General features: G+C 38.8%; 1 protein-coding gene across 1 annotated transcript; it reads right to left on the bottom strand.

Moving 5' to 3' along the window:
- Positions 1–5,500: 5,500 nt before the first annotated feature.
- Positions 5,501–22,989, bottom strand: CUNH18orf63 (chromosome unknown C18orf63 homolog). Its single transcript, XM_066205668.1, has 14 exons — positions 22,856–22,989; positions 22,137–22,215; positions 20,658–20,714; positions 19,230–19,341; positions 18,232–18,273; positions 17,258–17,334; positions 15,759–15,868; positions 15,007–15,103; positions 14,826–14,911; positions 14,070–14,253; positions 11,617–12,687; positions 10,496–10,612; positions 8,819–8,906; positions 5,501–5,603 (listed from the first exon to the last, which is right to left on the bottom strand). The coding sequence occupies exons 1-13, from the start codon at positions 22,987–22,989 to the stop codon at positions 8,850–8,852; spliced, it is 2,223 nt and encodes a 740-aa protein (XP_066061765.1). The 3' UTR covers positions 5,501–5,603; positions 8,819–8,849.
- Positions 22,990–25,995: the final 3,006 nt, after the last annotated feature.

The following is a 25,995-nucleotide window of genomic DNA, read 5'->3' as shown; positions in this document are numbered from 1 at the left end:
AGGGAGTGGGTTCAGCACCCCTCACCCAGCTGCAGCCTCAGACTTCAGCAGATGGAGGCATGCCAGTGGCCAAGGGATGTGTGCTCACCCTGTATTCCCAGTGCACATGAAAACCCCAAACTGGTGGTGTTTTTCCCTTTATAGTTGAATGGTGGCTCGCACTGTGTGCACTTATATTGCTAACATCAATTGACTCATCTCTAAATGAGAATTAATGAATATGTATGATTAATACCAAGCTGGGCTGGCTGGGTGCCCAGGTATTGGGAGCTATGTGTTTTCCATTACTGGAATGCATTTACTTTCACTGATGGGCAGATTTTGGATTTTATTGTTATTCTTTCTAAATTAAAAAAACGTGCCGAGACTGAGTATTCAACTAATAGTGTGAGACTGAAAAACAATAACCTAGGACAATGTGCTCCCTTTGGGTGGCATTTTACTGAGGGCATTCTTACAGGAGCTACAAAGTCTGATATACAATGAAAAGCTTTTGTCAGCCTTCAAAGCATCCAAAGTCCCAGGAAACAAAATTATGGAAGTGAGCCTTACTTAAGTTTCTCTTGCAATACAAGGAGAGCTACACAATTTTCCTCATTAACAGAAGTTTGAATTTACACCTACTTCAGTACTTTACAGTGCTGGCCACATATATTAAAAGCTGCACAGTAAGCTTCAGAATGTTATCTGCTTTACCATTACCCATATCAGGGTTCCATTTTAATTCTTCCCATATTTTCCATGGTATAAATGGAAAATAAATGAAGTTAATGTTGTAATTTTTTTTTTATTTTATTTTGAAGACTAAGAGCTACATGTTATAATTTTGAATTATGATTTACCACCCCTTTTCCCCCCTTTCAGCAGAGGTTTAATTTAGTTTCATTTACCTCATGTGCTTTGAAATATCCCAGAGACCTGAAGCTTCGGTTGCAATAAAAATATTTCTGCTGCATAATGTAATAAAAAAGGCGACATAAAAAATTAAATAGGTACCTTTCTTTTTTGGATGTGTAGATATAGGGTTTCTTGCTTGCACCTCCCAGGAGAAAAACCCTTCTTATTTTTATTCTGGAAAACATTTTGGCACTGAGCAGTTTTAGCTGATTTCACAGAAACATAGAATGTTTTGGGTTGGAAGGGACCATGAAGATCCTCTTGTTCCAACTCCCTCTCCCATGGGCAGGGACACCTTCCACTAGACCCGGTTGCTCAGGGCCCCATCCAACCTGGCCTTGAACACTTCCAGGGATGAGGTACCCACAGCTTTTCTGGGCAGCCCACTCCAGTGCCTCACCGTGCTCACAGTGAAGAATTTCCTCCTAACCAATATAAACCTGTCTATTTCAGTTTTACGCCATTGCTGTGTCCTATCTCTCCATGCCCTTATGAACAGTCCTTCTCCTGCTCTCTTGTACCCTTTGGCTGGAAGGCTGCTGTGAGGTGGCCCCAGAGCCCTCTCTCCTCCAGGCTGAATAACCACAGCTCCCTCATCCTGTCCCCATAGCAGGGATGCTCCAGCGCTCTGATCATCTTCGGGGCCCTACTCTGGACCCGCTTCAAAAGGTCCACTTGCTTCTTGTGTTGGCAGACCCAGAGCTGGATGCAGCAGATCTCATGAGAGCAGAGTAGAGGGGGCAAATCCCCTCCCTCAACCTGCTGGTCACCATTCCCTGGTACTCACTGGCTGCACAGACAGGTGGCCAACTGCTTTGCAAGACAAATATTCCTTCTTGCCAAAATCTGTGCTGTGATACTATGCATAATTAAGGGAAATGCATTTTTTTGGGCTGTGGAAGCTGAGACGCATGTAACAACATGCTTTTTGTTCATTTATGTTAAATTTCAGCTTTGGATCACCCACCCAGGTGACCACTTTCAATTCCCTGGCACCAGCAGTGCACAGGCCAGTGTCGGAACAGGTAGGTCTTGGCACACAGAAAAGAGTCCAAGTTTTACCTTCGCTACTGAGTTGGCATCACCCAAGATTTCATGCCATAACCATACTGCAATCTGCAGCTATCAGCACACTTCTCTTACTGTTGATTTATTTAGATAGTAGTTGATGGTTTAATAGTATCTAATTAAGCTCAGCACAGTTAAAACCAGCTAAGCCTCGGCAGCTGCTGCTGTAATTGCAAATTGAATTTTATATTGTGGACAGGGGAATCAGGGAATCAAGAGGAAAATTATCCCTCCAAGTACCAGCCCCTGGCCCTTGGCAACAGGGAACTTCCCAACACTGCTGCCCAGTCTGAACTGTCTGTACTAGAATAACATTTTTCACATTACACACACTCAGCATATTTTTAAAACATCTCTAATGAAGCAGAGCCATATGTATCTATGTGCATATTCACACATGCTCTAATACATACAGATATGTGTGTGCATGTTTATATATAAATATACACACGTACTTAGCTGTTAACATAGTGGAACAGAAAAGTCTTTTCTGAAAGTGATTATTTAATCACAGACAAAGAGCTTTCTGAAAGAAGATCAGACATACTAGCCTTCAATACTTTTGAACTTCTCCCACTGGAGCAAGCTTAAATCACTTTTACTTATTGGGTTAAATAAGAAATTTGTTGTCACTGTTTTGAACAATAAAAAATGGTTGCAAGAAGCTATGTGTGTTCCTGGTGGATCTGTAAGCTCTTTGAAAACAATTTTCACGAATTTTCCAGCAAAGTTGGACTGCCGTGTTCTAGATTCTAACACTAGCCTGGGGGGATTAAGATGTTCAGAGTTTGCATCGAGTTCTGCACAGATCCCAGAGAAAACAGACTTGCTTATCCTGGCTGCAAATTTTTAAGTGAGAGGTTGAGCTGCTGCTCTGTGCTGTGCATGGGTCAACCACTCAGATTTGCAAAGAACACTGCATGGTTTTCAGGGCTGGGATAAGATGTTTTCCTGAGCTAGTTCAGGAGATGCCACAATTCTTCAGTATCTTGTTCTCTGTGAAGGAAGGATGAGCATGTTGGTGCAACAAAACATGCAGCCCAAAGCTCTTAAAGTGTTGTATTTGCTAAGTTACCTTGTGATACAGTGACATAATACTTCCAGAGATCTTAATCTGACTATTTTTAAACCATCTGATTTGAACCACAAGCTGGTAGGAAGCTGGCACCAAAGGAACTAAACAGCAAGCTTCTCTGCAGTTATAAACACCTCTAAGATAATCTGTAAACTTTTAAATTGAGATTTGACAGAGGGCTTGAGCATCCGCCAATTTCAAGTACATAAAAATTCCCTCTGGTTTACATCTGTGAAGAGGAGGGAGAATAAGAACAGTGTCAGCTTAGGAATACATGTGAGAAAAGATCACTCTCTGGAAACGTATATTTACTAAATATTGTGAACTCATAATGAATACTTCAACTCAACAAATATTTGCTGAATCCTCTAATACAGAGGCCAAAGAAAGCTTTGGCAAATGCAAATCTGAATCAACTTAGCTATAGAATCAGATGACTTGAGAACTGATGGCAAAGTTATAAAACACTATAAAACCCATCAGATGTCAGTGGGCAAGTGAAAATTTTTGCCAGTTGACCTCTTCACCAGCTTCTCACACACCTGGGAATTGTTTTAATCTTTTACATTTTCAATTGTTCCTATGTACATTTATATATTTTGGGACATGTGGGGTAGTCTGTTTCTTTAATCTTGAGAAACCAAGCCTGCAGATCTCACACGTGGAAGCTGCATGTGATCCTGGATGTTGAGGGTTCCAGTGCTTTGACAGGTTCTGGCACCTGCCAGGAGTGAGTGTGTTCTGCCCAGTTAGTAAGAACTGATTAAAAGCAGAAACTGAGGTGGGCTCTTACAACCCCTCCACGTAAACAGTGAAGAGTAAGACAGCAGCAAAGGTGTCTCCAGCATCACCAAATCACCAAGGCAGTCACAGCACTAATCCTTCATTTCCAGTAGTGGCATTTCCACCACCACCACTCCTGCACCCAGCGTAGTTCTGCTCACTATCAACACCTCCCCATGCATTTACAAGGAGTAGGTGGGTGGGGTGGAGTAAACAGGGCTCTCCTCCCACAGTTTAGACCAGGAAGTAGCTGGTAATTTGGCACAGATGAGTAACTCAATAATTTATTTAAATGGAACACATTGGAGCTGAGATAAAGAATTTTTTTCTGTATTTTGAGTTGTATAACAGGTAACACAAAATGACGTAAACATTCAAAACTGCAAAAATAGTGCAAAATTACTCCTGTGATAATACAAATACAAAGACAAATGTTGGCAACCAGCAGCATTTTAAAAGCAAGAATAGGAAACAGATCAGGCAAAGCACTAATTTATATAGCATGGTAGAAATGCAACTACTCTACAGGCTTTTCCATGTAAGACAGCAGAAAGATCAGTTACATGCAGTCAAACCTATGAAAGGTAACTAAACCATAGCATTTGAAAAGTAGCCTTGTATACCAGCTTCCAGATAATATGAAAATATAATTTGATTTCTTGCTGAGCATATTGCGCTAACTTCTCTTATTATTTGTCTTGGCTTGTTTTTTTTGTTTTTTTTTGTATTTTGTATGAGAAAATGACATGCTGTTGAAGAGCTTGTTTCCTTTTAAACACTGGCACCATGAAATTAGAGCTATGTTGGCAGTCACCATTCAAGAAAAAACAAAACAAAGCAAAATAAAATAAAACAAAACAAAAGTTGTCACAGTAGTAGGACAAAATACAGCTTGGAAAAATGAAGAGAAATACAACTACTGCAATATGAACCAAAAAAAAAAAAAGTTTCATGAAGGGCATAAAGTCCTATTGTATCAATCCCTTCAGAAAAAAAGATTTTCAAATGTATGTCCAAAACAAGTGTTAAACTACAGTTCTGTGAAGTTTGAGTTCAGGATCTAGTGTGACATTTTATTCTTTTTTTTCCAGGCAACACAATAATATTCACTTCAAAGCAGTGATTATGAGGCAACAATCTTATATACATGTGTATATTTGTATCTGCAAGTTGAAATAGGTCACTGAAGTCACACTTCCTGCAACAAAATTCCTCAAAGAGCAACTACAGGTTCTCTATGAACTCCTGAAGAATGGGGTTGTCAATTAAACTTAAAAAAAAATCTTTTATAGAACAGTTTCATATCTGAAAAGTCATCAAAAATTACAACAAGAAATAACGAAGCCTGAGCCAAATCCAGCCTTTAAATTATTCCTATAGGAATAAAATTGTTTATTTTCCAATCATTTGACTTGACAAAGAAAACTTATTTGGGAATTTTTTTACTGATGAATCAAACTGGCCCAGACACTGTAATAAAGAATTAAATATTTTATGCTTAAAAACCTGGCTAGAAACAATGAAATAATTTGGAATAACGATTAACTGTATAAGCAAGTAGCAGGACATACATAATGTGATTCAAAAACTAAACAATTTAGTTAAATTTTCAAATGCATTAGAGGCTTATTAACCTGAACTGTCTGAAGAAGTTGATGACACATGGATTCACTTGGCTGTATTCAACCCTCAAATTTTCACTCAGAAACAGCTATCAATGACAAACAGCAAAATGCACGAAGTTCAGAGATTCTCAAGCACGTTACTGTCCTCTTGGGAACTGGAATGGAGGAAAACATAGAAAAAGTTTACATCATAGAAGAAAACAAAGGACAACTGAGAACTCTATGACTAATATGAAGGAAGAAATATCACTGTATTCCCACATCTGCATTTGCATTCTGTTTATAAAGTTTGGGTTCAGGGCATTCAAATGAAATGTCTGCATTTCTATACAGAACAATAAAGAATTCTCTCCATCACAAATATGTGGTATTATGCACAAATTTATCCTCTTAGATCTGGGCTCTTTAAATTTAAAGCCCTCAAAATATCACAGTCAGCTGTGGTGTTGGAAGAAGGAACTTCTGTTGCAGAAGTCTATTCACACCTTCTTAACCTTTGGCTGAGGTCAGGCAGCCAAACCACATCCTTAACTCTACAAGAAAGTGAGAGATGGAATCCTAAGATACCATTCTTTAGCATTTATAAATGGTCAACCATGCAATAAATTAAGTCCTAACCTGAAACAATCTCATAGCAATGGAAAATGGATAGGATAACAGAAAAAAAATACTACAATAGCAACTCTTTTCTGGGGTACATCTTAAGCACCAACAACCTACTGATGTACACAGTCCAGAGGTTATTTCTGCTACTAGATTTGATTATGATATTCCCATCATAAAAGAAATTGCTTTTTCATTGAAAGACTGAACATTTTCAGAATCTTTTATTAATAAAACCAAATATCTTTACTACATAAGAAAGTATGAATAATAGACTATATTATTTTAGCCTACTATTTCACATGAAAAAAGCATTTGAGAGATAGCTTTGTTGAAATTTTGGTAGAATAGCCTTCAAATTATAAGATAAATTCCTAAATGTTAGCCTGAGGGCTGCACCTTTTAGCAGAAACAGTCCAATAGATCTAAGCCCAAAACTGCTGAGAATTTTTTTATATAATTCCAATTGTGTGGACCTCCTACCTCACTCTTATATTCACACGGTATCCTTACAGTAATAGCAGCAAATACTTTCAGGTGAAATCCTACTATTGTTATTTTCTGTGATGAATTTGGATCCTCTCATTTGCTAAATGAAATTTGGCAACTGAAACCAAAGGTCATTATCTCACTACAACAACAGGAGCAGAAAAACAGGAAGAGTTTTGCAGATCAGTGAAAAAAGCTTTGAAGCTTCTGTGCTGCTATTTTTTATGTGTCTGTCCTTCCACCAACATTTGCAATGCTGCCAATGCTTCTTTTAAAACACCTTTCTGTAGTAGTCTATGCTGTCCTTTGGAAACACTGCTCTTCTGATTTGCCTAAGAAAACAAATTTCCCTTTCACAGTAGTTTTTGACCTTGAAAATGATAGGGTGACTTCCATTATTAAAAAACTAAGCATGAAGGCTCCTACTATTAGAAGAAATGTTCAGCTTCTTAAAATGTTAAATACTTCTCTCACATTGCTTTATTAACACACTCCAACAAAACAAAGATAAATATTAGGATTATGCTGTGATTTCCTGGACAAGTCAAGAGGCTGTGCAACTTGGCGCATAAGTCATAAAAACTAACCCTTTTTGCAAGACAATTGTAAAAAATGTTTATTTGCCATGAATTATAGAACAAAGTCCTTCCTGCCGACTACATCACTGAATTCCAATGTAAGGACTTCTCACACATAAATCTTGCTACACAGTAAATTTGAAAACTCACAAGTAATTCCCAAGTGTTCAAATGAAAACATGCACTCTGAATGCATGTGTAGCAATATATAATAAAGGAATTTAGAGCCCAGCTTTTCAGAATCAAAACTGCAGGCAAGAATCCAACAGCAGAAGTTATTTTAACTCCAGTTTTCTTTTTAAACCATGAACACAATGAAGAACCCTTACCAGTGGGATTCTTGAAAATTACATTTTCAACACTGTATGGAAGACACTGTTTTCTCTCTGGGATTTAAACATTGTCTACCATGATCAACCTGATGCTGTGGTTGGTCATGGCTTATTTAACTCATAAATGAGAAAAAATATCAGAGTTAAAAAAAGTCAAGTTCTGACCATTCACAGAGACACCACTTCTGCTCATCAGTCCTCAGTGAAAGTCACAGACTTTGGACCTGAAGATATCTGTGCTGATCACAAGAACAGATCACCTCTGAAGAAGGACCATGCCTGAACTGCCTGGCTTGAAGCAGGAGAGATGAAATACTAAACCCAGGGACAGAATATGCTGAAGGCCAGAGATGGAAAGCTTCCGTCCATACCAGAGACTTTCTTTAGGAAAAGCAGATGACTGATATATTTGTTTACTGAAGGAAATAAATCCCAATAAGGAAAGGAAGGACATACAGTGCATCTCTGAGACAAAATGCACATTTGGCTACTTATTATCACTTACACTGAAGCTAAAAGCCAGGTTAAAAACTGTACAGTTTGTATTTTGCGTCTTTATTGCTCTGTTTTTCTATTTGCTTTGTATAATATACATTTTTGTGCTGTTCTGTCTGTGTGACCATCTTGGTTACATCAGTGTTTTCATCTGAATAAACATACTTGTATTTATCTCTGAAACAGTTAACTGTATAGGCTACTCTTTCCTGCACATTTTACTACTGATAACTTGTGATAGGCATTCAGTCTCTAAATCTGGTGAGCTTCTTATACTATATCCTAATGCTGTATTCTTGATATTCAAAGAAATGTTGAAAGAACAAGCTTGTTTTATCCTGCAAGAATACTGTTGACAACCACCCACAATGTGGGTTGAAATATCTTGTCACAAAGCTAAATTTATTCAGTTTTTATGACCGACAATTTTGTCCTGTATTAGATCTCAGCAACACAAGAGCATTTAGCCACATTTCTTGTAATGATATTAAATAATACACAGCTTCACTTTAATGGTTTTTGGTTTCAACTTCAGCTCAGATTCAAGTGAAATTTGAAGCCCAAAAACCAGGCTTATTTTAGTCTGAGAGAAAAATGAGCCAATAAAAGTATAAATTTATGTCAGACTCTTCAGTTCTAGTAAGTACAAAAAGCTTTTTTTTAAACATTGCTTGTTTCACAAAAAAAAAGCACAATTTGCTAGTGTCCTTTGCATCAATTACCTCATCATTTTGCTCTAGAAGCCTTTTCTTTAGTTAAGTGATTCCTTTGTAGACACCTGATATCACCATCATGATCCAAAAGTGTAGGAACTATTACAGACGTGATATTATTTTAATAAAAGAAAATATTTTAAATTTGTAATAAACATACCCAGAGTTTTCTTCCAATACTCCAGAACACCTTAAGCAGAAGTTTTACTTCTTTTGGCTCTCTTTAACTTTGAACAACCTTCTTCTTTCTGCTCACAAACACAAGACAAACAGAAAAGGGCAAAAAAACAATAAAGCAAATGAAGCAACAATCCTAAGCTGAAAGTTCAACTAAAAAAATTGTTTCTGAGTGAAATGCTTAGTTGAATAAGAAGTAATTAATAAAAGTATCTGTTTTCCAAAATAAATAATTTAAAGTATGTTTATAAGTACAGTGGCTAAATAATTAGGACCACAGCTTCTTTGAAAGTACCCTTTACATGCTGGTGACCATGACTTTCAAAACCAACTATCATTTCTGATGATCAGTAATGACAAAGGCTTACTCTTCAGAGACGTGTTTAGCACCATTGTATTTTAATCCGGGGACAGGAGGAATCAGCCTAATAAGCATCAGAGTCCATCCCTACCCCAATTATCATACAAGTCTCTTTCCTATTCCTGACACACCAATTAAAAATCCTGAAATCTCTCTTGAGTCCAGCAGGGGCAGCATTGCAGGGGCAGTGTTGCAGTGAGAACTTGCTGTGTCCTCTGCAGTGGCAGTGTTGCAGTGAGAACTTGCTGTGTCCTGACACTTCCCAAAAGTAGCTTGCAGGGCTCAGGCAGGTACCTGTGCTACTCACAGCCTGCCTGGAGAGTGAGGAATGCATGGGGCACTTGTGACTCCTGACTTGGACAGGGCAGTGCCCCTTCCCCATTCCAGCAGTGGTGCCAGACCAGCTACAAACTCTCCATGCTCACAAGCCCTAGTGTGTCTGAGTCATTCCCAGTGGCAGGCAAAGGACTTCATTAATTCGTACTGTGGTGGAAGTCTCCCCTCAATACCCGAACCCCTGGGGTTGTTATTGTTATAAACAGCTATTTTTAATTGCTGGTTTTCTTCTCTTTGTGGGAGTGACTCTACTGCTGTAGCACTGCAGGGCTGGGCCTGTAACCAGTGACTCGTTTGTGGCCCTGTGGAAGGGCCTTTCCCAGCTGCAGTTGGATGGGGCCAGCCCAGAGCAGCTGGGCTGGCGCTTCCCACACAAACTCCTCTCTCCACTGCTGCAGCTCATGCTCTGGGTTGTATGAGTGTGTTCCTGCTGCAGGCCCCTGGGGTTGCTGCACTGGCCTTTTCTGATCTGCACGGAGAGCACAGACTGTGTTCTTTTAATTACAGTTTAAATGTCCAGAACTGGATTGTATTTGGCTTTAAAAGCACAACAAAACAAAAAGTCATTTCTACAGAACGTTGCTAAATTCAAGTCCTTGAGATGAAAACCCCACAGAACCACTGAGAATGCCCAGAAGTTATATTGGGCAGGATAGAACCTTTCTGTGGAATCAGAAAATCTGCTTCAGAAACAGTAACATCATTAAACACTTCAGTAGCATTTTTCACTGGAGACAAATATTGAAAATGAACTCTTCAAGTGACAGTATCACATCTGATGGTTACTGTTAATTTTATCCTGGTTACGTTTAATTTTATCCAGAGAAGTTAGTAAGATTTCTTAGCCTGTCCATTTTAATGGGAACATACTAAAAATGTTTAAATATCTTTTTTATCTCTTAATTCAGATCCCTCTGGACTGGCTTAAGAAGTGTATATGTGTGTGGGGCGGGGGGCGTTTACCTGCCTTCTTCTGGCACAACCTTTCTGTACAGATGCCTCCATGTTGCTCTCCTTGACTGGCAAAGTTGGTTTTGGGGTCAGTGTTTCACATGTCAGATACTTGTTTCCTGTAATTGTCTGAAAGGATAGAAGTTTATACCTTCATTAGAAAAACACCTCACAACATTTTGAACAAGATGTCTAACTTTTAAAATTACCTGCTTTTTCAGAAGGTGCCCTCATCACACAAAGTTGAGATAACCCACCAAATTACCTTGTATAGATGAAAAACATGATAAACATTTCATCCATGTACCCAATATAAGGAATATCATCCTCATGAAAATAGCACAGAAATCAGCTCAACTATTTATTTAATTGAGATGTAGGGAAAATCACAGAAAAATTAGGTGGTAAAGTACTTCTAGCTGTCACGTAATCATAACTTTTACTCAAACCAGAGCTAACTTCAAAGATAGACCACCTTGCTTTGGGCCCCATTCAGTCAAGTTCTGGGAATCTGGAAGCCTAACAAACACAAAAACCGTCCCTCTGCAACTTGTTCTAGTAGCTGACTAGTTGTTCTCACATTGAAGATTTTTTTCATCGTGTCCAGTGGGATTTTTTTCCTGCTGCAACTTGTGCTTTTTGTGAAATTGTAATTAAACTTGTACTTTCAAAACTTCATGTTTGTCTAACAGCACAATGCCTTACTCACAACTGCTATCAGCACTACACAATTGATGAGGTTTGAGATTCCTTCCAGGAGAAAGGAATTATTCCATGGTTTTATATGGAGAGAGACTGAACACCAAAAAAAAAAGTCACCATGTTAACCTCACACAGATCTGGATAAACTGTCTAAAACATAGGAAAACTAATCACCCCACCATAAAATTCCCAAACTAAAGAAGTGTTTATTTCACACAGTAAATCATCTTCCCTTTCAGGGAAAAAAAAAAAAAAAAAAAAAAAAAAAAAAAAAGCAAGCAGTGGCTGAAAACATTAAGTTATAAGGTAGAATTTTAGAAAATTATATTGAGAATGATGGTAGAACATGATGAAAGTCATGCTCTTTATTGCTTAACGTTGTTTTTGAATTTGTGAGAAGCAGTGAGAATGAGCCCCGTTCTTTACTGTACCTGTTCAAAGTTAGATTGGGAATGATGATTGGTTGTCTCAGCAGTACAGTCCTTAGAGTGGCACGCTACTTTGTTTTCTTCCCTTTTGGCCATGCACACTGTGTCTTTGAAGACAGATTCATGAATATTTAACCCAGCTCCTTTATTTGATCTCTTTGTTTGTTGCAGTGACAAACTGGAATTTGTCATTTCGTTGTCTAATTTACAAATCTGCAAATGCACTTCATTTGACTGGTGTTGTTTCTCAAGAAATTGAGTAGTATTTTGACCTGCAAACTTTTTCCCCCTTCTTGCACTGGAAGCAGGAGATTCATGTGTATTCAGACATGGACTGGTGTTTGATTTCTGAAGCACTGGCCCAACATTCTTAATAAAGAATGGAGAATTTGCTTTTTTATGATTAACTTCACGTGGATTCCCAACTGAAGGTGAGTTTTCAGAAAAATAAGAGGTAGCAGTTTGTCCACTAGACTGGGTTTTCCATCGGAATATGGGTGTACCATGCTTTGTGTGTTTCTTTGTGTTCTTCACCTGAAGCACGCTGCTGTCAGTAGGAGTTTTCACTGGCATATTTTCAATGTGTTTGAAAACCTCAGTTATGCCGGATTTGTGCACAGACAGCAGAGAAGATGAAACACCCACACTCACTATTGGTGAATGCCTTTCAACATTTTCCCTTTTCTTCCTATCTGTTTGATTTGTGATCTTTCCATTCATTTGCATCAACTTGCCTTTGAAAATTGGTATAATTTTGCTGACTTTTGGGGGTGTGGATTCAAAGTTTACAGGTGTTCCTAAAGATTTTGCAGTTGGTAGCTCTGGTACGCCTGGTATTTTCTTATTGCTCATTGATATCTCTGCTGTTTCAATGCTAACCCCTCCTGTACTCTTACTGCTACTCGGACACCTCTGTGTTCCCGGCCCTTTGATCAAACACTCCATCCAGTGGCTGTTTTCCGTACTGCACGGTGAAGGAATTCCAGGCAAAGTCGGTTTTCTTGGAGGAGCCTGCGTTAGAGACACTACACAAACCATCTCACCGTCCAATTTCGTTGTCTTAGGCTTTATTTCCTGCAACACATCAAGAGTTGCTAAATGGAATCAACGGGATTTAACGATCTGATAGTGCCACCTAATGCATCGCTAAATGATATCAGCCTAACACACATCACAATCTATAAGCACACAATTCTGTTTTGGATTAGAATGACTATACTTTAAAACAATATTTAGTTGTCACTGTAAATTAAGGTTGTTTTTTTTTTTTATCCTCCCCGAGTTCTTTGTTTACAAACTATGCTAGAATATCATATTTCTCAGAAGGAAAAACTTAAATTACAGTAATTATCTTGGTTTAGTGCTTTCCAACTGGATAATGTCTACCCTTTTTAAGGGGTTCTGCAGAAGGTTTGACTGACAGGGCTCCTCATCTCTTAAGACTTCTAAGAGCATCTGTATTCTGAGCAAAAGACAGTTTGGATGTCTATAAAAACTGCAGATGACACAGAGGACCCATTGTAGCTTTGATCACTGGAGAGACATAAACAGGAACTGCTTTCTGAAAGAGGATTATAGTATTTTAGAACCTCTGCAACTTCTGTCACTATTCTTTTTTCAGAATTAATTACTTCATTTCTGCTTTCACACACTACTACCAAAGAAATTTGAGCCTCAACCTTTGTCACAACCTCAGATTACAGAGTTTTGATTACTTGCCTCCTTACCATCACCAGACATGAAGTAAATCTTACAGCTTGAGTGTTTTAAAATGCTTTTGTCCACACAGTTCTCTTTTTGTTTTTAAATAATTGTAATACTACTACTACTGCAAGTAAAAATAATAATAGAATCATGAATGGTTTGGCTTGCAAAGGACCTGACAGATCATCTAGTTCCAGCCCCACTGCCATGGGCATGGACAACTTTCACCAGACCATACTGCTCAAAGCCCCATCCAGCCTGGCCTCGAACTCTTCCAGGGATGGGGAATCCACATCTTTGGGAAACCTGTTCCAAAGCCTCACCACACTCACAGCAAAAAGTTCTTCCCAATATCTAATCTAAATCTACCCTCTGTCAGTTTAAAGCCATTCCTCCTTGTCCTGTCATTACATGACCTTGTTATAGTAACAATGGTAATAATGTTACTTTTATTATTGTTGTTATTACTGTTTTTATTATTATTATGGAAGAGATTTGTAAAAAAATAGATAGAATTGCAAATACTGATAGAAACTAATTAACATCAAGCCCATTTTTTATGCATTTATAATGTTCATAATAACTTCACAATGGGAAATACTGTAGCTTACACATTAATTAAAAGTTACAAGACTGACAGTTTGTTGTGAATAGCATAGTTATATGCTCTAACTGTGCTCTGAATATGGTAAAGACCACTTTATACAATGAAAAAGTGGGTGTCATTAATATGTTTATAAAAAAAGCCTTACTTGCACTGAAGCACTGGAGAGTTCCTTTGTAGCATAAAGTGCTTTACTTGTCATCTTTACTGGAAATTCACACAGCTGTGAAAAATTGCTCTTCATGTCAGAAAGGAAAGAGTTCACTACACTTTCTGCATCTGTTCTGGGGAAATACTGCACTGGTTGACTTCGGATGCAACTTAAAGGGTACCTGAATATGTGTTCAGGGATACACAACAAGTTTCTTTACATTTCTATAATTATTCATCATCTTTGTTGAAAAGCAAACATGAATTTGTCTAAATGTTTTTTAAAAAAGGTGAACAAAAGCCGTCAATTCCTTATGGGCCTGAAGTTTATAAAGTTACAGGACTTCAGCACAATTATACCACATTAACTTATAACAGCAAAGATTAGTCAATGTAAGTAATCCTTAGTCTAATCTTTCCTGGAAGGAAAATTCTCTTTAAAAGCAATCTTTGTTGGCTACATTTTTGCACAATTTAACTTTCTTTTAGAGCACTTTCTTTTACATCACAGTTAAAGTGGAATTAACACATTTATGGAAGCCGTGAAGCAAATTGTTCTATTTGACCTCCTATTATTCAACACTGGGCCAGAGATTTGACTAAACATTTTGTTTCAATTTGTCCAGTAAAACACTTCTCTACTGACTACTATGAAATTATGAAAGAAGGAAATGTGGCACACTCAAAAATGAAAAGCAGAGCTTTGCTAGAAGTGTAGGAGAGGAAATGCAATAGATATATTCTGAAAGGATACGTGAAGAACCTTTCCCCTATTGGTTTGAAGTAAACACTCAGGTATATTTTTGTCTCTTCAAGATCCTCAGGAAGAACGTATCCATACTTAGATAAACCAAATACAAGCAGGTATTACAAGGGAAAACTCAACAAGCACAAAAAAGGGAGGGAAAAATGACAGCAGTGTATGTGTTTCTTACCAGACTCTTCCAGTGCATCTGAAGATCCTTATAGGAATGGAAAGGAGATTCTGGAGGAATTATGTGGGTGATGTTTATGATCTGACCCATTTTCATGCTGTGCACAGGCAAAGGAGGGAAGCTTAGAAAGGGTGTCATACAACCCAGTTGAAAATACACTGATCTTTTGGGGAAAAAAAAAATTCTTATTTTTGGCATTCTAAGTATTTAGAGATTATTTTATGTTTTGAGGACTAATAACTTTAGCTCATAAGTTTATGACATAACAACAGCAATATTTCCTGAAGTATGGTAAAGAATGTGACAACTACAAGTGCCATTTCTCTTCAACACTTGCTAGAAGTGAATGTAGAACAAAAGCAAATATTATCAGTACTCCTCTTATATTTAATGATGAGAAATCTTATGTAAAAATTGAGGTATTTCATGGCAAAGGTGGAATTACTTTTTCTTTAAACTGATGTTCTGCTAAAATTGTATTTGAGAAAAAGTGATGCTCTTGCATACCATATAAGTGGCACAAAGATTAGTAAAACTGAAAGAGTATTTAAATGTGTAATTTATGATTTGTTTATTAATTTTTCTTATTTTCCTTAGCAATGAGATAAAAACAACAACAACCACAACAAATTCCTAAATTTAAAACAGACTGTAAAACAGAAGTGTTCTTCTCCCTAGTATCAAATTCGGAACTTGTAGGGCAGACGTTCTGAGAAATGTTTATTTCTGCTGAAATGTGAACAGATTCCTACCTTGGCAAAACATAGCACCAGTTACTTAATATGGAATGTTGCTGAATAACTGCACTTTCATTGCTGTCAAACAGCTTTACAGTGTTTGCTGAAATATCAAAATCTTCCAGCTTAAAACAGAAGAAGAAAGTTTATTTGCAAGTAATTCTACAGTACAAATTTTAAATTTTCAAAAATAATTGTGTACATGATACACTGAAACTTGATACATTATTACTCTTTCATCAGCTCTCACAAATTGATTCTTTCAGAAGATATTCCCATCATCAAATTGCACATTATTTTATGTTACACCCTACACTTCTCCAAGCTGTGCAAGTACAAGGTTTAAAGTTCAATGAAATCAGTGAGATTTAAACTTTATTTGAAATGGTTTAATAAGAGTATAGAAGGTATTTCTCAAACTGAGAGCTGTCTCACTTCCACGTACATTTTTAAAAAGTTCAAATCAGATACCCATGCTCAGCATTCTAGTAACTGTGTGTGTCACTTTGCCTAAGCACGTGCAAATATCCAAGGAACAGAATTAATGGGACATGCAGTTTCATCCTCTGAGCAGCCAAAAAACACCCCACTTATCTCACCATGTCAGAATTTGACTGGAAGGGACAAAGACTGAGATTTGAGAAACATTTTATCTATCTGTAATCTATGAGGGTTTGCATTTATTCCCTGAGCAAAAATCTAGCCATTTCTGTTTTAGAAAAGTATTGAAAGGATGAAACTGCTAAAAAAAGCACATCATGATCTTTTGCATCATTGGTCCATATCAATTGGGAACTGGCTTCTTATAGATAGCTTTAGTGTTTATGCTGTCCCAAGCAGGTCTCAGAAGAAATCCTATCCTTCTATTTCAACAAAGAAGAGCTTGGATCAGAAATATTTATTTTAGAAGAAACCAGAAAGCCTGACAAACATGCCCTGCATGTATGGATGTATTTACCACAGGTGATGTGGCTGTCAAAAAGGATAATGAGTTTTCAACCTCAACCATGATTTTTTAAACAATGTAAAAATTAAGCTTACAAGCAGCATAGTCCTGGCTGCTCCAATATTTTGGAGGCTGCATAGAAATTAAGCAGACTCCATAATAACCATATAAAGGGACTTGGAACATGGCGTCAACAATTCACTGTTGACAAGCTCTGCTGTTGCTCAAAATTGTCTGTGTACTACAGTGTGACTGAAAGCTTTCTAGGAAACACTGCTAGAAGGAAATCTAGAGTCACAAAGACACTTCACTGCTATATGCTGTTACCATTTTTGAAAGCTGTCTTAGCTTTGAATCTCAGTTTTACAATGCTTGCTAGAATGCATCAATACAGATACAATATGGATGTTATGCTTTGATAACCTGTGCAGATAGTCAATGAATTTGGTTAATGTCTCAATGCAATCAGAAATAAGCACTTCTCTCCTCATCGTGCTAACTGGAATTCACCTAACAGAAAAGAAGATGAAGATTAATAAACCAAAAACAGTCATAGAAAGGCTCATACCTCGGGAGGTGGGAGCCGAATTGAGCAAGGCTCCACACTGAGGCAAAGCTGTCTCTCTGACACATTGAGGTCTAGAACTAAATTGAAAAAGAAAAAAGCACGATGCACTGTTTTGAATTGTAGCTCATCTCTCAGGCAGAAAGCTAAGCCAAATATTTATTTAAGGTAATTGTTAGTCAAAGTGCTGTGTTTGAAAATCAAAAGGCTAGACTTTCTCGGCACGGAAATTAAAACTAGGTGCATTTTAACTGTGAAAAATAAAAATAATAATGAATTACTGTCATACAGTAACTCAGAAACTCAAGGTTGTCTGTGCTTGATACTCATATCCCTGACAAACACCCATTTTCAAAGCAAATGTAGTTCATATAACCATTTGCTGCACTGAGTCATTCAGCCCAGAATTTTCCATCCAGGAGCTATCAACAGGAAAGACTAAACGAGCAAAACAAGCATTTATGGACACACCTTCAGAACTCTCACTCAACTCTGAGTTCCTCAACATGTATCTCTGATACAAATTTAGGCTCCAATATCCCCAAATGTAATCTTTAAAAATACTGCTTAGTAATTTTTGCAATAGCTAACCAGCATGCAGTACAAACTGGACAGTCACTATAGCTCATTTTCCTGTCTATTATTGTGGAGCTTTCACATCACATGCAAGACTCATAATTTAAGGCAAGTGCATTTAATTGCAATAATTATAACTTTAAAATGGCAAATGTCAATCTAAGGCTGTGGATTAATAGTATAAAAATTACCTTCTTTGTGAGTAATTTTTCACAGGTTCAGTTGAGCTGACAATTATTACAGACAGAACATCACCTGCCACTAAGTGTATTTTGGCAGAAGTTACTTTTAGAATGAAAACCAAAGACCCTGTGCTGGTAATCCCAATATTGTGGCAGTATGAAAGTGCTTAACTTTACCTTGTTCTCTCAACTTCACCATTGACAGAATATTGTACTTACCAACAGCATTTTGCCTTCCTGACTGAGTCAAAAAGTCTTTCCCTTAATAAATAAAATAGATAGACGTTATTTTCTAAACCATATGTCTAAAGTCTTTAGGTGAAAAAAAGGAGAAATTACACAGTTTTGTTTGTGTCTATCACAAATGCTGGAAGGTGTGTTCCTTCTAAGGAGACAAAATCCCCTCTATCAATTAACTTTTCCCTGATCCATTAGTATCTTCAATAAGAAAGAGAGATATGTAAAAGTACATTAGTGAGCAGCAATCTATACATCACTTTTTCCTCCTAACCCTCTACTTCCAGCTGCTACTCCTGAATCAGCTGATTTCATTCTGAGACCCATATATTTTGAAGACACTGAGAACAGGATACTGTTGTTATTGTGGCTGGAAATAAGGTAGCAACATGCACACTTTTCTCAGCACATATTGGAAATTATGTACACAATTGCTCTAATTATTACGAGCACACTATTTTTTATACTTTGGTAATTCCAACTTATACTACACAGGAGTTAGCAGAGATGTCAGGCAAAGCAACTATGATCCAAAAAAGACAGAGCTTGGTAGAAGGAGAGGGTCTGGCAGAAAACCACTTCTGTTTAGAAGAGCCTACAAATCACATGCAGAAGTGTCACTGCTGAAAGCATGAATCTGAAAAACAGGCCAAATTTTTAGAAGGCATTCCAGGTCCAACAATATTTGGTTTCATCTGGTACATTGCACTCAGTTGATGTAATTATTTGATCTATTACAAAGATTAGGAAGAAGATGAAAAGGTGAATGGCATGTCCATTCAGAATATTAACTTGAGTCATTGAACTTGGATAACAACACAATAAAAGTGCAAATAAAGGGAAAAAGTAATAGGATAAAGGAATGAAACAATTTATTATAATAAATAACATAATTCTGGAATTTAAATTATGGAAAATAAATCCTACAATAAAGAACTGAAAACTAAATTCTCGATCCCTGACCCAAGTGAGTTAAATACCTTGCACCAAGAGATGACCAGCCTTGTTCCATCTGGGTGCAAGTCTAGCAGTAAGTGTGTAGGAAAGACAGGTTTGGAGAAGGGCTGAAGTAACTCTCTGCGGTGCTTCCAGCTAATAACAACAGTGACAAAAAGAAATATACATTTTTAATAGTTTAACAGATTTTTTTTAAAGGCCTCAGTCAAAATTTAAGCAAATATACTGCTACTTTATCTTGGAGCCAAATGCTAGTATGTGCCACACATGTTTAGCTTTCATCTACTTAGCTACAAGAGGAAGGTAGCACAGTATTTGATGTAGGCATTTGGATTTCATGTGCCATTAAAGTGAGGTGCATGACACCTCCTAGAATGCTTTCATAGGGCTGATAATAGACTTGGGGGAAAGATTAATTGAGCCCTCTGGAGTGCTTTACTAGATATGCAACTCCCTCCAGACCACAGGCACAGCTTCCAAAGCTGACATTATCTCTGCTGTCAGAGTCAAACCCACAGACATTTTCTGGCAATCACAGTAGATAAATGTAGCTTTGCTCACCCAACAGCTCTACTTGCCTGCCTGTCCTGCAGAGCTTTCTCTTGACCATCAGCATTAGTCAAGAAACTAACTACAGTAGGTTAAAAAGAGTTAAGTAATACACTTCCAGAGGGATGTTTCTAATGAAGCCTGCGAGAAACTGCTTGGTGTTGGAAAACCTAACAGTGACAGATCACCTACACATATCAACACAAAGCAGTTTTGTAAGGTCAGCATATCTGAGCAGTGTATGTCTTACTAATCTGCATATGCATTTGCACTCCTTGGAACAAATTAAAATACACCCAGCTGGCTGCACAAATGAATTATGAGAGCTACTGGCTTGAGTTACAATCAGACCTCTGACTCAGCAATTTTAGTGCATCCACACTTACATTCACAAACTCCAGAGATGTTGCACACTAGAAGATAGTAAATCATATGCATTATGGTCTAAAAATATATCAGCTGTTAAGCTCAGGGGTTCCATTTCTTCTCTGTGCTTTTGTTTTGTTTCCCTGAGACTGTCCTGTACAGGCTGGGTAAACCCAAAGGTCCTGAACATTCCCACTGGATGAAGGGGATGACACCAGCAGGAAAGCTGCAGGTCTGTGGCCCAAAGGTTGTTTCGAGGTCAGTCCCCAGTGCCTCTGAGCAGGAGAAGGATGCCACGGCAGCAGAGAAATCTAGAGGTATTGCTTACAAACTCCTTAAAACTATTGAGTCTGACAAAGTGTATTTACCGTGCCCCAATTCACAGGACACACTTTGTCTATGAGCAGACTTATTAACGCTGAAACTCGGCTTCTGTAGTGCAAACTGCAGGGCCTATGAAAAATACTCATCTCTGGTAACAGCAATTGCAGACAAGTGTAACAGTCTAAAGAACTGCATCGTATTTCAGCACTTACACTAGCTCCATGTCTCTCTACATAGGCTTGACATATTCCTGATTCATAAAATGGCACCTAAAAGGAACAATAAAAAATCAATCAATTGTTTGGTATTAAGCATAAATTCAATTCTAGTACAACAGAGACTTTGAAAAGCATGCAAGGGAATAGTTAAGCAAACACTTGATCCTATGTTTTAAAGGAGAAAACTCAAACTAGCTCAGGCATTTGTCATAGTGTAATCTCATTTCTAGCTAAAGATACATTGACAAGCAAGCCAAGCAAGTCAAAGACTGCCCAAAACAAAGCTGCAGAATTCTGCACTTGCTTCACCCTTGAACTGGGTGGCACCTCACCAATTGACTCCATTTTATTCCACAGATTGGTTCACCATCTGAAAAGGTCATTTCATAAAAAAAATAAAGGACTTAAATTGTCCTTCTACACCGCTATTGCACAAAAAATAAAAGTCTGCTTTAAATGAAATATTTTTACTTATCCTTGATCCTCCAATGCAACACTTCTTAGAGGAACATAGCACATGTGTGAGTGATGAATACAATTGACCCCTGGCTGTAGTTTGGTTCAGACTGACCAAGAAGCAACAGGTCTCACATCCTTGGGATGAACCTGCAAGCTGGAAAGTCCCTGGCTCATCTACAAGGGAGTGAAGGTGTGTTGAAAAATATTTCAGAAGGTGTTTTTGAAAGCCGAAAGTACAAGATAACCAAAGTACAGAAAGAGTTATCAGCACTTAATCAAAGATATCTGTCTTGCCTGTACTATTGATTAGGAGCCAACTACTTCACCCTTTAAATATTATAATTGGGATGGGCCCAATCTGAGCACTCCCTGAAAGCCAGACTGTGTGACAGCTGGCCTGCATGGCAGGTGACTCTGTTTGGGCAGGGACTCTTCTCAAGTTCGGAGATTCCATACTGGAAATTAAGAGAACCTTCCTCACAAAAGGCCAAGAGACCCCTTACCTGTGATCTGCAGTAAGTAACTGAAGGCATGCTGAATTCATGCTATGAACAATTATTAATCCATGCAACTACTCAGCTACTATAAACATTGTAGGGATAATTCCATTAGGCATGAACAGCTGACCAAATCTGAGACGAAGATTGTATATAGCCACACACAGGCTCCAAACAGGAATTCCAAAAAGGGATCCACTCTGAACCTCATGTCTCCACAGGAGGGCCCTCTTTACTCTTTGCACCCCTGATCTCACTCTGAGTCATTCTAACTCACTTTTCCTATTCATGTTCCTTCTGTGTGTAATTACTAAGGTAAACCCTGGCATCAAACTTCCTGAACTTCGCCAGAGCACTGCTAAAACTTTGCTAAATTCCATCAGACCCATCAAACTCTGTCAAATTACTATTTTACCTCCATAAAACATAGTGCTGCTTCTGGTTTTTGAGTGAGGTGCACTCTGCTCATCTGCAGCAGTCTGTAACTACAGACAATTATTTACACAGGGATACTGACCGCCATCACAACCGAAATCTGATTCAGTGTCCCCAGAACAGGTGCAGAAAGGATCTCTTGATACAGGAATAATAACTGTCTAAGAAAAAGGTGAGAAAGAAATTTAAAATGTTTTATTTTCTCAGCTTAAATTTATTTTCCTTACCTTTTGCAAACACAATACATTCCACTTTTAATCAGTTTCCATTGGTTCAGTAAAATAGATTGGACTAGTCCAAGTTACTTGCTCACAATGGTCTAAGACAAAGATTACAGGCCTTTGGCACTCAAATGGAGTTCCCCAAAAGAGCTCCTTTTGGCAGAATTTCTCATTTCTCCCCTTTTGTTTTATAGGGAGTAACATAATGCTTGGTGAATGCTAAGGAGCCTGCATCTGCTTTCCAAATAATCTTTTTGCTTAGTCTCAACTTATATGAAGCTTCCCAGCTTTGCAGGTAAACCCAGTCTAGTTTTAACCATTCATTAATTTGCAGTATGTGGATTTGTTAGTTTTAGCCTATGAAATTTAAAACGTAATAGAAACATATTTTTTGTGCCCCAATAGCCAGGGAGTCCCCTACCCAAGAAAAAAAAAACCCCTATTTTAATCTTTTTTTTACCATTAGCCACTGATAAGAATTTTGCTGATTTTATTACAGTTAATTCTAGTACAGCTAATAAAATATTTGAATGACAACCACTATCAGCTTCTGGAAATAACAGCCCTCAAAACTCTTTACCTGCAAGTCTTTATCTGTGTACTCCTGGCCTCAGTTTCTGGTATCTGAGAACTCAGTGTTATGGTAGCAGCACAGAGTTTTTGCAGCTCAGGCAGACTGACAAAGAACAGAGACTGGTGTCTGGTGCTATTCATGGTATGTTGTTGATTGCCCCAAAGCAGCACCTGGGTCTTAAAATAAAAAAAAAAAAATAGTTAATTTTTTAGGTAAGGCAGGTATTTGTTCACAGAACTTTATATGTCATTAGGGAGATAAAGAATCAATTATATTTTGATTGAGAATACAGAGAAAATACAACATATTGTGGTCAGCTAAAACAGCTGAATATCTTTTTTCTATATGTAATGCATTATACTTGAAAAAATTATTTGCAAGAGCCAAAATAATCAGAGAAAAAACAAGGACAAAAGAATACAGAGTACATGTATGATCTTTGCCCAATTAACTGAGCACATGCAATGGAACTCTGTCATTTTTGGAACTTCATAAAAACCAGTGAAAAGAACCCAGAGAACCAGAATTTCAGACTAAGAATATGATTCCCTGATGCAGAACTACAAACTACATGCGAATGGGAATAACATGAATTCATATTACCCATCCTGTTGTGTGCTCCTTTGCCCTGCAGCACAAGCCAGGCTCAGTGTAATGAGTTAAAACATTCACGACAAAAGAAGAGATCTACCATTTCATTATTTGAAGAAAAATAAACCCTTTAACTGTAGCACCTTTTTCAATCAAAGCATGGCAAAGAAAGACAGGTATTTAGAAAGCCAGGAATAAACACTGCACACTAGAGAAAGCTGGTTTAGTATTTCTTCCCTCTCCAAACCCCAAAACAATTTTGGGAAATGGTCTCACTGGCACAGTGAGGACAGCAATAAATATTTTGATCCCAAATTTTATGAACTCACCAGGTATTCGCCTGAAAAGCAATTTTGTAAATTGTGATAAAACAATTATGAACTGGAAGCAAATATTGAGGAACAATGTCAAAGATAACTTTGCTGTTCTGATTTTGCTTTGCTTTCTTTAGAGTGTAACACTTTAAACAGGTTAACCTCCATCACATCCAAGAAAAATCACAAGGTGAGTGTTTTATAACTGTCATTTAAAAGAAAATAATGTTTTCTTACTTCTCACCCTTAAAGGAAAACACATTTCAAGTTTTTTCAGCAGTCATGAAAAGTAGGGGATTTTTTTTTAAGTGCCAGCCAAGACTATCACTTCATCAGAGAATTCCAAAAGATACAGCTCAAGGGAAAGCTCAATTTCAAACAAATGAGAAAAAAATCCTGTCCTTATGCAACCACGGAAAAGAAAGCCTGAATCCTCAGCTTTCATAATGTTTATTGGGGAGTTTTGTGGCAGAGATGTTGTAAAACACATGCTGCAACGCTCCAGCGCCCTGCTTGCTATTTGAGGATGACTCCCCTGTGGGAACAACTTGCTGTATTAAGCGTAAGTTAAATCTTCCCAGACATCTTAAAAGCTAATGGGACGGAGTGCTTGCAAAAGGCTTCTCCCTTCAGGGGAGAGGATAAAGATAACACAGATCTGCCAGTTAAGAAAGAACTACTGGTTATAAATCATCGGAAATCAACACGGCCGCCCTCTGTACAAGAGGACTTTACGCGTGTGGGAGAAATTGCGCCTCTACATGCCAATAATCACAGCATGTGAACTTGAAACCATCGCTGAGCTCCTGCTAAGCTGAACAGAACATCAGTCAGGGAATGGCTATCGCTGTCTTTTCTGTCAGAACAGGCAACTAAATCCCAGAGCTTGGCAGCAGTATTTGCAATTTTCAGTAAAAATCTGGAAGCTGGAATGATGAACCTCCTTATTAAAGCTGGGAACAACACCAATCTGAGGGAGACTAGCTACTACTCTTACTGTCAGGCTGGCTGAAAAGTTGAGGCAGGATCTGAAGATGGTGGGGGCATTCAGTGAAGTACGAAGCTGTCCTGCACTCAGGCTCAGGGTGCAGAAGCTAAGCACCAGCTTTCAGGAAGGGTGACAGGTCACCCTCGGTAAATTTTATGCTACAAAACCCCCGCAAATCCAACCTATCATCACGCCTGAGTGTGTCCATGGGGCTATTGTTACTGGGGCACCCAAGTTGTGTACGGACGTGACACGGGGATGTGGGGACCCACACTGGCCTGAAATACAGACAAAGCCATCGAACACATCTGAGACCAGAGCAAAGGAAACAGAACGAAACATATTTTACCTCAGCCAAAACTGAAAGGAACCAGGATGCTGGATTGGTGACAGGGCCTCACCGAGAGAAGGGGAAGGCACCGCTCCCTGTGCCCTCAGCCCACCTGGCAGCAAAGGAGGGCAGCCTCGCTCCACGCCCCGCGGGAGAGCTCTCCCAATGCGGGGCGAGGGACGCCTGTGACAGCCGGGAGGTTTTAAACAGCTGTGAGGAAGCCCCGATGGCAGGGCCGCTCCCGTCGGGATCACCTCACGGGCTGCGCGGGAAAAGCGGCTGCCGGGCGCCGCCCGCCTTCGGGCACGGCCGCTGCCGGGATCAGCGAGGATGTGTGACTTCCCGGGCAGCCCCTGCCCGCTGGGACACCGGCAGGAGAGGGCAGGGTGCTCGGGCGGTCACAGAGCCGGCCAGAGCCCCGGCGCAGCCACGCTGTGTCCGGGTGTAACAGCCCCCTCGGCGCTACGTGTGCCCAAGGCAAAGGCGCCTTGGCCGGGCACAGCTCTTCGCCGAGCCGGGCGCCAGCCGGCTTTACCACGGCGGCACCAGGATAATTCAGCTTACATGTTAGGAAAAAAAAACAGTCTTTACTGCGAGGGTGCCGAGGCACTGGAACAGGGTGCCCAGAGAGTCTGAATCACAAAATCACAGATTGTTAGGGTTGGAAGGGACCTCTGGAGATCATCTAGGGTCAAGGTAGGGTCACCGGGAGCAGGCTTCACTGAAACACTACAGGTCTGTTTTGAATGTCTCCAGAGAGGGAGACTCCTCGACCTCCCCGGGCAGCCCCGACCAGCCCATCTCTGCCACTCTCCATGTAAATGTCTTCATGAAACTTCTTGGTTTTTTAGTTTATGGCCATTGCTCCTCGTCCTGTCTTAGCAAAAAGCGTCTGCTCCCTGAGTCTCTTCCCACAGGAAGT

The sequence above is a fragment of the Chamaea fasciata genome, unplaced genomic scaffold, assembly GCF_029207755.1.
Source record: "Chamaea fasciata isolate MVZ Bird 193981 ecotype frontalis unplaced genomic scaffold, bChaFas1.0.hap1 SCAF_1, whole genome shotgun sequence".
Taxonomy (NCBI): Eukaryota; Metazoa; Chordata; class Aves; order Passeriformes; family Sylviidae; genus Chamaea; species Chamaea fasciata.
The sequence above is the reverse complement of the archived record's forward strand: the minus strand, read 5'-3'. Positions and strand labels throughout refer to the sequence as shown.